The sequence below is a fragment of the Hydra vulgaris genome, chromosome 03 (genome assembly GCF_038396675.1).
Source record: "Hydra vulgaris chromosome 03, alternate assembly HydraT2T_AEP".
Lineage (NCBI taxonomy): Eukaryota > Metazoa > Cnidaria > Hydrozoa > Anthoathecata > Hydridae > Hydra > Hydra vulgaris.
The window spans coordinates 57,646,959-57,661,383 of NC_088922.1; the positions used below are offsets into that span (position 1 = coordinate 57,646,959).

At 29.4% G+C, this 14,425-nt stretch overlaps 2 protein-coding genes across 4 annotated transcripts in view; one reads left to right on the forward strand and one right to left on the reverse strand.

Annotated features, from left to right (window-relative positions):
* Positions 1–6,316: 6,316 nt before the first annotated feature.
* LOC136078303 (uncharacterized) overlaps positions 6,317–14,425 on the forward strand; it is a 47,993-nt gene continuing 39,884 nt past the window's right edge. For 2 of the 3 annotated variants that reach the window (XM_065793790.1, XM_065793792.1), the window contains exon 1: positions 6,317–6,433. The gene's annotated coding sequence lies outside the window, so the exon portion shown is untranslated. Of the gene's footprint in view, positions 6,434–7,240; positions 7,368–14,425 lie in introns of those variants that run through there. The other variant, XM_065793791.1, reaches the window with a different exon arrangement.
* Positions 11,600–12,073, reverse strand: LOC136078798 (uncharacterized). The gene has a single exon (XM_065794609.1). The coding sequence runs from the start codon at positions 12,071–12,073 to the stop codon at positions 11,600–11,602; it is 474 nt and encodes a 157-aa protein (XP_065650681.1).

The window sequence follows — 14,425 nt, forward strand, 5'->3', positions numbered from 1 at the left end:
TTTTCCATGTCAATAAATCTGTAGCCACTAACATAGTCTGAGTTTCTACTTTGTACCATCACTGGCTTAACTTTTCATTTTGATGCACTTTCATATACATATTGACTTTCAGTATTTACATAGTTTGTCATATTTACATTTTTACTATTGACACTATTTAAACCAATATTTACAGTTTTTTCTTGCTTTCTCATTCCATAAAAAGAACGTTTACGTATTCTAGGACGTTAAGTAGAAAACTTTACTCTATCAGTAACACTTTACTCTATCAGTAACACTTTCATCATAGTTTGCTGTTTTAGATTTGTTCATTTTTACTCAATTACAGATTTTTAGCTTAAAAAGATGGCTTAAAATGAGGGATCTAACAACGGATTTTCAATTATAAAGTTTTGAAATATGATTTTTAGCTTGCATTTCTGACAAAACTAAAAAAATGATAAAGCAAAAAAAGGGGTTGAGAATGTGTTTTATAGATAATTTTCCTGTAACCAGGGACGTTGCTAGGGAATAATGACACAAAGATGACCATACAAAAATGTAATTTATTTAACAAAAAGTTTTGCTTTTTAAAAAATGTTTTCACTATTCAATTTTTTAATAAATTTACTTTCGTATTAGCGAAAAAAAAAAAAAATTAAAACCTTACTATTCGAAATTCCACTTAAATTTCGAAATTAATTTAGCATATCGACATTACCTCTTTTATTCGAAATTAATAGGAACTTCCAATACTGAATTTAAATTATTTTAGCTATCCCATAGTTTTAGAAACTTTTTTCAAAATCAAAAAAAAAAACGCAGAACCAGAATGAAAGCTTCAACGCAATGATATGGTCCAGAATTCCGAAGTCCAAATTTGTTTCGCTTACACAACTAAAATTTGGACTTTACGATGCTATTGGAGTCTTTAATTTAGGATTAAAGTCTAGTATCCTTATATTTGAAAAACTGTGTATGATACCAGGACAGCATACCATTTCTGGGTGCAATTACTTGAACCAGAGAAGAGTCAAAATGTCAGTATATAAAAACAAAGACACGATCAAGAAACGAAGAATGATTTTAAGAGGCCGCAAACATAAAAATCTGACAAATTTGAATAGAAAGAGGGAAGTTTGTATGGGGCTGGTGTTTATGATTAAAAAGCAATAGTATAAATAAAAAACATTTTTGACACACAGAAATTTTGTAACCCTTCTCGGAGAGCTTTTTAATACCCCCCCCCCCCCCCAAATGTTCCCTCCATGGTTTAGTACTATCAAGCGGTCATTCCATGGAGGGAATGAAAGCAATCAGCACTTTTTTTGATTGCTACACTAAGAAAACGCCCTTGCTCGAACTTAGCAACAGCATCCATGACCAAGAATATGACAACATCTACTGACCTAGTAAGACCTGTTTGAGAAATATTTGTCTAGATACCATCTTCTATGTTTTTCAATTTTTGACCACATCGTAAAAAATGTTGATCACTTGCAGATCTGAAATCAATAGCTAAAAATTATTGGCTACCTGCATAAAATCTATTAAAAGTTACAGTCTAAAAGTCATTTTCAATATTTAACATATTTGTCTTATTGCTTGAGTTACGGGAAGAACTAGCAAGATAGCGGTACATTTCTTCGAAGAAGTGGTATCGTAATATTCCATTAGAATAGAGACGGTTAGGCTGCCCATTTATTAGGATATCTAGTTTTGTAATATTCATTACAGCTTTTTACTTTCCAGGTTGACTCGCAAAATTTGGTAACTGAGGGTATTATATGGGAACGTACTTGAGGCTTTCAGATGAACTATTTATATTGAAAAGCCATGAGGTTTGAGTTGCGTCACGCTGAACAAGGTGGTAACGAATTGTTTGCAAAAAAGCAAGCCCGCAGCGGCTTATGCTACCATAAACAACTTTATTAGTTGCTGAAGTGTCTGTAGAAATAATTAATTGCGTATGATCACTAAAAACAATTTATATACATATTCTAGTTGATCTCCAAAACTTGATGAGTGGAATGGTTCTTTTGCATTAAAAAGTTCAAAGTCAAGTGGAGTGCAGTCCTTAAACTCATTAGGAGCTGGCCCTCGTCCAAAAGCAAGCAAAATTGCAGCGTTGACCCTTGTAGTACTACCTAAGGTAAGAGCATCAGAATTTGAAACGCAAAATTAATTACTAAAATTTGAAAGACTAGCTTTATTTAATATTCAAGAAAATTATCACGATTTAAAAAATCTAAAAGTATATTAAATAATATTTTAAGTATTTTTAACAGAGTTAATGAAACATTGGCTGGCACAATTAATTATATAATAAATAGGTATGGGTGGACTACTTACGCAGCATTTGCTATATTAGTGGCTGTAGTAACAGCTTTATAGGGTTTCGTAACAATTTTAATAAATCCACTAGAAAATAAAAAGCCAAACAAAGGCAAGCCTAATAAAAGTGGAGGCAAGCCTGATAAAGGCCCTGATAAAGACAAACCTGACCCTGATAAGGTCAAACCCGATAAGGGCAAACCTGACCCAGACAAAGTCAAATCTGATAAATGTGGTCCTTACAAAGATGGAAGAGACGGTGGTGATTGTGAAGATGGTGGTGGAGATTTAAAAAAGTTAAATAAGAATGCACAATCATCTTGCAAACGCACTACGGTGGATTGGTAAAAAAGGCATGGGAAACACTTACATTTATTGGATCTTTTATATGGTGGATATGTGAAAAAGGAGCTCAAATTATTATTTGGTTAGCTGATAAAGTATGGGGCATAGTTGTTGCTGCTGCTGTACTATTATGAACAGTTATAAATGGAAGCGTAGAGTTAAATATAGAAGAAAATAAATTAATATCATAATGGCACATCCAGGAACTGATAGCGCAGGAGATATTGCAAAACAAATTGAAACGTTATGTAATAAGAAACACGGGCATTTCGTTTTTTTTTTAGTTGTCCTTAAACTAGGTATACGAGCAGCTTATTAAATTCATTACTAATATCCTGGGTTAACATATGAACCTCCATCAGGCAGCAATGGGTCTTACTTTAAAATGGGGAAATATTTGTACCCTTTAAACTCTTATGACTCTTATTTTATTTATAAGAAATAAATACCTTTACCTAACTTAGTCTTAGGTATTGACAATGTAAAGCTTTCAAGGTCACCTGCCCAAAACTAACAAACGGAATTTCATCATGTCCTTTATCAATTTCCGATTTGGAAAAACCTATAATTTTTATATGCTTGGGAGGTTGGCATAGGCTTATGCATTTTTTATTTTTATTTTTATAGAAGGTAACTCTTTTTTTTTGCATGAAAATATATACAACAATAGCTAATGAATTTAAATCAACAATCAAAACAGGAATATTTAAATGCGACATTTCAGATCACTTCCCAGTATTTCTTATCTCACAAAAATGTGATAACACCTATGCACAAAAAGTTAAAAAAAAATACGCGAAATCAAAATAAAAAATCCAAGAAAAATTTAATACTCTTTTATCAGATTTAAATTGGGATGACCTCCTTAATATTGAACACACAGATAAGGCATACGATAAGTTTATTGATAAATTACAACAACTTTTCATTGCGGCTTTTCTTGAAGTAACAAAATGTGTAAAAAAAAAACATTATTAAATCCATCGATAACGCCTGGAATTATAAACACGTCAAAAAAAAAACAACGATTATATAATAAGTTTCTCAAAAAAAAACTTTAAAGAATGAAATTAATTACAAAAATAATAAACGTCTTTTTGAGATGATTATTATAAAGTCAAAGAAATATTAAAATACCGAGCATTTGATAAAACATAAAAATGATCCAAAAAATACTTGGAACATAATTAAGGAAGTAATTGGCACGAAACAAACTGACTAAAATAGTCTTCCTATAAATCTAAACATTGAAAATAAAACTATTACATGTAAATCTTTAACTGCTGAAACACTTAATCAATATTTTGTCAGTGTAGGTTCCACTTTAGCGTCAAAAATAGAAACTACTGAAGTAAACTTTGAGTCATATTTTACTCCTAATAAGACCTCTAAGATGGATAATTATGAAATTATTGAAAAGAAACTCTTAGATGCAGTATATCTTTTAAAACTAAACAAAAGTGTAGGGTATGATAATATTAGTTGTAATGTCATTAAAAAATCGATAAAATACTTAACAATCCCTCTTTTACATATTTTTGATCTATCTTTAAAACTAGGTATTTATCGGAAAAAACTTAAAATTGCGAGAGTCAAACCTACTTTCAAATCAGGAGACATTTCTATTCCTGACAATTACAGACCAATATCAATTCTTCCTTGCTTCTCAAAAGTCTTGGAACGAATTATGTATAACCGAATTTTAACTCTTCTAAATATAAATAATATTTAATAATATTAACAGCTTAGATTTCAGCCAGGGTATTCAACTGACCAAACCATTATTAATATTGTTCACGATATATTTAAAGCATTTGACAAAAGTAAGTTTACCCTCGGAGTTTTTATAGATCTTAGCAAAGCCTTTGATACAGTAGACCATTGCATTCTTATAAAAAAAATTTAAAAGTTATGGAATTCAAAGCACATATTTAGAATGGCTCAAAAGTTATCTAAGCAATAGAAAACAATTCATAGCACACAAAGAAAGAAAAACTGGTTACTTGACTATAACTTGCGGTGTTGCCCAAGGCTCAGTTCTGGGTCCACTGTTATTCTTTTTTTATGTAAACAACTTCCATAAATTTTTAAATATTTTAAATTCAGCTTTATTTGCAGATGACACGAATTTATTTTATTCTAATGGAGATGTCAATCTTTTATTTGAAATAGTAAATAAGGAACTTTAAACAAACAAATTGTCCTTGAATTTAAATAAAACTAAAACATATTTTTTTCATAGAACTCACAATAAAGAAAATGTACCATTAAAATTTGCTGATCTTTATATTGGTAACTCTAAAATAATTAGAGAGTCATCATTAAAGTTTTTAGGAGCGATACTTGACAATAACCTGATATGGAGAGAACACATAAGAACGTTAGAAGATAAAATTTCAAAAAATATTGACATTCTATACAAAGCTAAGCAATTATTAAACCAAAACTGTTTAAAAATTTTATACTTCTCTCTCATACATCTTTACATAGACTACGCAAATATTGCATGGTGCAGCTCTAATCCACCAAGCGTATCTTTCATCAGTATAGGTTCCACTTAACAAAAATAATAATGTTAGATCAACTTAAAGTGGACTTTACTAGATTTACCTGATATTTTATACAATAATCGAAAGAGTTTAATTTTCGAACGTGGATTGCGTCAAAATTGTTAAGATAAACAACGGAATTATACTGATGGTATGAAAAGGAGACTGGGTGGGATAATTCTTTTAAAGTAAACTTTATTGAAAACATGTTTGAAACTTTGCCTAAAGTGAATTTATTTAGAAACCTGTTTGAATTTTTGGTTAAAGTGGATTTATTGACAAAATATTTGAAAATTCGTTTAAAATTAAATTTTTTGAAAACATGTTTAAAACATTGACTAAAGTGGATTCATTGAAAACACGTTTAAAAACTCACCTAACTTAACTTTTTCAAAATATATATGAAAATTAGCTTTAAGTGGATTTATTAAAGAGATGTTTGAAACTTTACCTAAAGTGGACTAATATTCAAACGTGTTTGGAATTTGACCTAGAGTGGATTTATTAAAAACATAGTTGAAAACTTGCCTAGAGTAAATTTTTTTAAAACATGTATGAGACTTTGCATAATTTGGATGTATTTAGGAGGTGTTTGAAAATTCGTTTAAAGTGGATTTATCTAGAATGTGTTTTAAAATTCGCCTAAGATAGATTTTGTTATAAGTTGATTAAAAACTTAACTTAAAGTGGATTTATTTAAAAGATGTTTGAAACTTTCCCTACAGTGGCCTTTATTAAAATATGTATGAAAAGTTTGCCTAAAGTAGATTCATTTTAAAACGTTATTAAAAAACTTACTTTGAGTGGATTTATTTAAAACTTGTTTAAAAGTTCGTTTTTAAAGGTTCTTTATTTAAAATGTGTTTAAAAATTCGTCTCAAGTAGATTTTTTTAAAAGAGGTTTAAAATTTAGCTTAAAGTGGATTTATTTAATACATGTTTGAAAACCTTTAGATTAGATTGTATTTATTAGAATAAATAAAAAATGTTCAAAAGGACACGCAGGTCCTTATCGATGGACGCTAACAGCATGCCCCAAAATAAATAAATAATGTATCGGCGTACAATATTGAATAAATAATTTTTATTCAACAAAAGAATAAGATATGCAGTCAACGCCGACATATCTTTTCAAAATTGATTGTGTTAATTTTACTCTTAAATATTTTGATATTATCTGCATTAGCAACATCGAAAGGCAACTGATTCCAAATGTTAACAACGCGGTAAGAAAAAATAAATTTGCAAGTATCTAGTCGAAATTGTTTGTGCATTTTTTATCCCCTTTTTTAAATTAATATTTAACTTCGCTTAAAGTGGATTTATTTAAAACATGTTTGATCGTAAACTTAAGTGGATTTATGTATAACATGTTTAAAATTTTGCTTAAAGTGGACATGTGTTAAACACATGTAAAAAAATACGTGTAAGAATTTCTTTAAATTAATTAAAATAGTATTTTTAACTATATATATATTTTTTATAACTGTTTACATGAAAATATATTTTAAATAAAAAGTCTTTCTTATAAAAAGCTTTTAATTATCGTATTAGTAATAAGTATTCGCCTATTGAGTACGTAAAAGCTATCGAAATTAATAGATAAAGGAAATACCCCATGTGTGTAAAGATAGGAGAGGAAGTGGATTAGGATGAAGAATTGAAATTTTTTCTTTTTATAATGAATAATAGAAAATAAGGTACAAATTTCTACAAGTACCTTAAGGATAAATCGAATTTTCTAATTTTATCAAAATTTAAAATTTTATCGAAATTTATTCTAGTTTTATCTAATCTTATCTAATTAAATCCAAGGATAAATAGAATTTTCTAAAGTTAAAAAATATAATTTTTTTATGCGTATAGAACTTTAACGCATATAAAGTTCTATTTTTATCAGAGTTTTGTTTTTCTTTTAACAATAAGTAAAATACATACTTTTATATCTAAACTGATTTTATTATTTAAACTTTGTAGAATAAATTCCGTTTTGATATAAAAGTTTTTACGTTTTTTGTTATTAAAGGAAAAGCAAAACTCTGATGCTTACTAAAAATGGTGTTATTTTTCAGTTATTTTTAAAACGTTTGGGATTATAAACTGCATCACTGATTATCTACTGTGAAATAAGTTTGATCATGTTTTGGAGCCTGCAATCTCGTACGTAGAAATTTATGCTTTGACTTTTAACTTTCTATGTAACAGGTTGTTACATATATTATTTATACTAATAATTTTCGTAATTCTCAAACAAAGTAAATAAAGTTTTAGTCATTTTTTAAAAGCTGTTTAGTTATTTAAAAGAAATCAAATAAGGAATAGATGGTTTATGTAAAAAAAAAATATTCACCGTAGGCAGGCTTGTCCGAGAAGAGATCTTAAAAGAGTGTGTGGGGGATTGGGATGTCCAAGTTTGTCGACTAATTTATTTCCTTGGGGGATTAGACACCCCATTTGAGACGACCTTAACTTTAGAATTAAGTGTTTTGATACCTAGTCTGTTCAAACATTGATAGTTAATGTTGATATTTTATTTGTTATACGTGTTTATTTATACAAGAAATTTGTTTACTACTAGTACTACAGTACTGAACATCGAGTTAGGAAATTAATGCAATTTATAGTATTTTATAACAATTTTATTGCAATTCAACAATAAAAACAAAGATTGAAAATAAAAATGAATAAATTGACTTAAATAAGTGAAAACCATGAAAGAATTGTCAGAAATGTATAAATAAAATTGACTGATTTAACCACTTATTACTTGGTATGTCCGCCTTTATGCTTTATGACTGCTGAAATACGACGCGGCATTAACTAAATAAATTCGGAGCAAAAGCGACTGATTCGTTCACGGTGGTGCCATGTTTGAACTAATTTTTCTTTTAAGTTTCTCGTATTGGTTGAAGCTGTTTGCATGACCTCTCTTTTGAGTTCATTCTATAGTCCTTCAATCGGATTAAGATTGGGACTGTTACCAGGCCACTGCAATATGGAAATTTTATTATCTTTAAAAATTTCATTACGGATTTGGCAGTATGACATTGAGCCCCATCTTGCATAAATATTGCATTCCCACTAGGAAACCATGCATTCATTTGGGGTATTAAACAAATCTTTAGAACGGTTTTGTATTGCTCTTGTCTCATCATTTCTTCCACAAAGTATAATTGTCCAGGCCCTTTTACCGATGTCACGCTCCAAAACATTGTCTTTTGAGGATGTTTGACTGTTTCTTGAAAACATTCCGGAAGAGTTGTCTCCTCTCTCTTCCTTCGAACAAATGGTCTTCGTTCAACCATAGCTTCCAGCATCGACTCATCAGAAAAACAAACCTATACAAATAAAAGGCTACTGTAGCAAACAGATAACTTCTAGTGACGATATAATTTATTGATAATTGAAAATATATTGCAGCAAAATAAATGTAAACAAATCAATCTCAAGTTATTGCAAACAAACGAATTGCATCAAATTTAATTAACTTAAATGATTTATTTAGGTTGTTGTTTTAGTTATTCACAGTTGTATATGTGTGTAAATTTGTAACTTTGTAATGCTAACCTTAGACCATTCCTTTATTGTCCAATGCGCGTGGCCGAGAGCCCAACCATATCTCTTGTCCTTCATTGCTGTGGTTAACTTGGTTTTTTTTATTGGCTTGTAAGCTTTATATCCATTATTAAAAAGGCGTCCTCTAACTGTTCTTCGGTTGACTGTAATTCCTGTCATGGCATTCCATTCTTGCGTTAACTCAACAGAAGACTTTTTCCGATCTTTTCGACACAACTGTAAAAGCATCCGCTCATTTCTCTTCGTACTTTTGGTAATATCTCTGCAGTTCTTTCTGTTGGTTTCCACTATATTTTGGCCCCTATTTAGTGTCAGTTTTATTCTTCCAACAGTTTGAGGCGAAATTTTGAGCTTTTCAGCAACTTCATTATTTCGGAGTGTGGTATTTTCTAAAAGCAACTTTATCTCATTCTTTTTAGCAGTACTTTTATCTTATTTCTTACCCATTTTAGTATAAATATTATATTTTTGATATAGGTTCTACACTGTTCAATGAGCGATATTAAAAGAAAAATTTAATTATAGCAAGAATTCGAAAAATTACTCAAACGATAACAATCCTTTAATAAAAGCACATTTCACAATTCGTTGTTACAAAATTCGAAACAAATCATTAAAAATAAAAAATAATCGAGATTTTACGCCAAAGTATGTTACTACCATAGCAACAATAATAGTGAATGTTATATCAGCATAATTGCAGCTGATTATACATGAAAAGTAATAATATCTCCAAGGTAAAGATAATATGAATACAGGTTTTTGATGATAAACATAAAAATTCCTAATTCGCTGTCCAGTACTGTAGAAGTTCCAAAATCTTAAAAAACTTTTTGTTAATATAAGTTCGAGGAACATTTTTCAATTTTTTAGCTACGTATCATATCAACGTAACGCAAAGTGTAAAACATTATCTACTTAAGACAACAAACTTTAAATGAGTATTTAATTTGTACGCATAATAGAAAGGAATTCCATTCTGTTGCAAATAAAATTTTTTAAACTTTTTTTTTATGTTTATAACCTTTTCTCGCCTTTGATAAGCTCATAAAATAAGAAACTTTCTTTTACTTGCCCACTCGCTAGATTTCTTATATATATAAAAAAGAACGTTTATAACAGTAAAATGTAAAAGATTATTTTTATGAAATTTTTATTTAAATAAAGTTCAGTGATATATCCATTTGATATTCAAATAAGTTGATGTAAAAAAATTTACCGCAAACCCCCATTCCCCTATCCTCCTTCTACCCCAAGCACACAGTGTGGTTTAGTTAAGGTGATTCTAATCTATTACGGCGTATATATGATATTTTGCTTACGCTAAATGATTACGTCTTTGATTTATGACAAGACGAAAAAAAATTAAACGATAGAAACTTATAAATTTTGCCAAAACATAAAATAAAAATTTTTGTGGCGAAAAAACTCAGACCGAAGATTTTTTTTTTTTTTTTAAATCCGTTTATAAGATAATTAAAAACCACATTATTGAAAATATATTACAAATAAGGCTAAATTAACGATAAAGATCCATAAAAGTTACACTTTCAAAACTTGAATATTTTGGCACAGTTGTGTATTGCAACTGAACCAAAAATTTCCACAATACTGGAGTTGTACTTAAACTGTACTAAACTATATATCAGAACGGCATTTTTTTTTTAAAACTGATATTGCAAGATTCTTACGTTTTACAAAAACTGTACTGACAAGGTACAGTTTTTGTAAAACGTAATAATCTATATATTTGCTTAAACCGGATCGAAACAATACCAAAAGATAAAAATACTGAAATTCAATATGAATATTATTTTATATATATTTGTTATGCTTCCCATGATCAGAAAAACAGAGTTGAAATGCTGGTACAAAACACAATTTATAGCTTTGACTCACAATAAATAAATAAAGATAAATAAATGAAGCTTTCGAAATAAAAAAAGCTTTAGAAACGCCATCAAACAGGGTAAGGCGATCTCATGGGTACGAATTTAGATAACGGCAAATGTATTTTTAGTAAACTTTAGTAACGACGATGTGTTTCTCGCAATTTTAAAAATGACGCTAATGCAGTGTTTTTTTACTTTTAGAATTAAAAATTTTTTATAAAATATTTTGACGCTATTGTCTGACGATAGTACTGTTCATAAGTCATGTAATATAACAAACAAACGAAAAGTTATCGATCATTTCCATAAATGCTGAAAATAATTTTCAAGTTTATTTATCAAATATTAATACCAGTGGCGGATTTACAATATGCGAGGCCATAGGCAAGTTTTCTATTATATTAGTTGAGTTTTTAATTCTTGTGTTCTATTGTGTTTTGGATATTTATTAGAACGTAACGAAGCAAAAAACGCACATAGGTTTTAAATGTACATTAAGTATTTTTTTTATTTTGGATCAAGATGCACTAATAAGACTACTCAAAATGCGATACCATTTTTTTTTTTTTCGCAGATTTTAGGAGGATCGATTACATTGACTTAAAACTTAACCTTTCTGACTTTTAAAGACGCAAACTCATCAATTAAATCAGAACAGTCCAAGGACCGACTTATTTTCAATGGAAATTAAAGCTAATGCAGATAAGCGGTCTTGACCCATAGTGGAATGTAAATAGTTTTTTATGAGTTTTAATTTGGAAAATGACCTCTCTGCGCTTGCCACTGAAATAGGGGAAGTTAGTAAAATTCGTAGGGCAATAAATAAATTTGGAAAAATTTCGATTAAAGAATTTGCCGTAATATACTTCAAAATTTCCAGTGCATCTTTCGATTCCGCCGAAGCTTCCATTCTTAAAAATGTATTTATTTCCGAGTATAACTCTTCATGGTACGGGTTAAAAAACCTAATATTTTGTTGTATGAATCAAACATTTTGAATCTTTCATTTAAGCTTACTAATGCAACATCAATTATTGCATTAAAAAAATCTACTTTATATTTAGACTTTCCATTTAGAGGTGTATCAGTTCCTTCATATTCAAAAAAACGTCGTTTTCGGCTAAGCCGCACTTGAGGGAATACTGGCTCAGTACCTAATTTTATAGCTATTTCTTCAGATTTTTTAATAATCGCTTCAAATGATTCATCACTTCTGAATAACTCTAAAAAAATTTTCGTAGTTTCCACCAATTTTATCATAATAGAAATATCTGCTGAGGGATTCTGCATAACTTTACTTACTTTGTTAATTTCAAACAATAAATCATGCCAAATTGTAAGTGAAAGTATAAACTGATATGAGGATATCTCATTACAACAAATACCCGGAACCAGCATAACATCCCATCACTGCTCAGATTATGTTTTGTGCAACAGTAAAAATTTAAAGACAATATTATATAAAATAAATAAATAAACAAACAAAAAGTCATTCAGTTAGGAGGATGGAAAAACAGAAAAAGCCTTTGAGACGTGTAGGTGTATATGGGCAAAGATATATTTGTCACAGTCATTGTCAATGTATATGAGACTAGAAACCGCATACTCTTTCATATGGTTGCCAGGCATTATGTATAACGCAAAAAAAAATTGCTACATACATAATAATAGATGTATATGTAAAGTTGAATATTTTATAAAAATACTGTTTATAAAAATACTGTACGCATACATTATATTGAATTTTAATACATGAGTTTCGTTGTTTATATTTATTGTACTAAGAAAAATTTAAAGATAAATATTCTTCTCAATTACATACAATTACTTCAATCATGAACAACTATGAGGATGAAGCATAATGTATTATATCTGGAGACTTTCAGTCATTTCCTTATAAAATATATGATTTAGAATTTCGTAACAACAAAACGCGAAACAATCTTTCAAAACATCTCACAAACTTTATTAAATCAAACGAGTTGGTTTTTGTCGATATAGTCAATGGTGCTGGTCCTACCTACACCTATCAACATAAAACTCTTTTAAATTCTTCTGACATTGACCATATAGCATCTTTAAAAGATACAGAACTATGTTTTACAAATTATCAAGTTATTCCCCCTTCACCATTTAATAATAGTGATCACCTTCAGGTATCCACAAGTATCAACCTTAAAGGTAGCAGCTTATCTAACGAAATAAATAATACAATGGAAAAGTATGATTAAGTTCCAAAACATGCATGGAAGAATAAAAAGTTTATTGATTTTTATAATCATAATCTATCAATAGCATTTAGCAATTACACATTTATAGATGAAAAAATAGAAGCAGAAATTAAAATCACATGTTCCAAAATCAAAAATGCAGCTCTCTTGGCAGTTAAACAGTGTTTTGGACAACAAGTGACATGTAAGTATTCAAAACCTTGGTGGACACCAGAGCTTAAAAGATGTAAAGATAACCTATCCTTTCACTATAAGCAATGGCAAAAATCCGATTATAACAAGTCAGTAGAATGCGTAGTCTACAAAAGATATATCTATTCCCGAAAAAACTTCCGTAAAGCTGTTAAAGCAGCACATAACAAAAAAATCGACGAAAAAACTAAAAATATCGAATACCTACGCAATACTAATCTTCAAAAGTTTTGGGACAATATTCGCAAAATAAAAAACAAAAATAATACTCGACTCTTTACAATTAATAAATTGCAAAACAAAAATTAAATCGTTGAAGAATTTAGCCATCATTTTCAAAAAATACTTAATACGCCGCAATGTACAAATAACGAATTTAATCCTCAACAAATTCCACATAAAAGTAAAGAGCCTAATTCAAAGTTTATTTCAACAGCTGATATTGAAAAATGTATTTTAAATCTTAAAAATAATAAATCCTACGATTGTTTTGGAATAAGTGCTGAACATCTTAAAAACTCTCGCAGTAACAATCTTCTAATGTTACTCGCTTCTTCTTATAACAGCATGTTAACAAATGGAAAGGTTCCCCAATGTTTATCAACAGCCACAATTATTCCATTAGTTAAGTCTTATAGAACATCACTGGAAAATCCAAATAACTACAGAGGAATCAGCATTCTACCTATTTTTACGAAACTTCTCGAATATCTTATTGTACACATATGTCTGGACATATCACAGAGAGTCATATCACAGAGAGTCATTCACATCAATTTGGGTTTAAAAAAAATAGCTCTACCCTTCACGCAGAATTTCTTCTGTGTGAAACAATAAAACACTATAAACATAACAAGTCACCTGTATATATATGCAGTTTAGATGCTAACAAAGCTTTTGATAGTTGTAACTGGGAAATACTATTTGAAAAACTATATTATCAGAAAAAAATCCCACTATCGGTAGTTCATACCATTTCATCGTCATATCGGGCAGGTACTGCTAATGTATCATATCTTGGATGCACATCAGAAGAGTTTAGGTTGTCTGAGGGAGTTCGACAAGGGTCCATACTTTCGCCTCATCTTTACAATATTTATAGTGAAAATCTTTTAGAGAAAATTGTCTCAGAATCCAAAGTAGGAACTTCAATAAATGGGGTATACACTGGTGTCATTGCGTATGCGGATGATATAATTTTGCAAAGTTCAACTATATCTGGTCTTCAAAATCTTATTAACATCGTCCAAAAGTATGTAATATCAAACTTTATCAAACTAAATGCAGAAAAAACTGAATTTTTAATATCTGGAGTAAGCTCGATCAT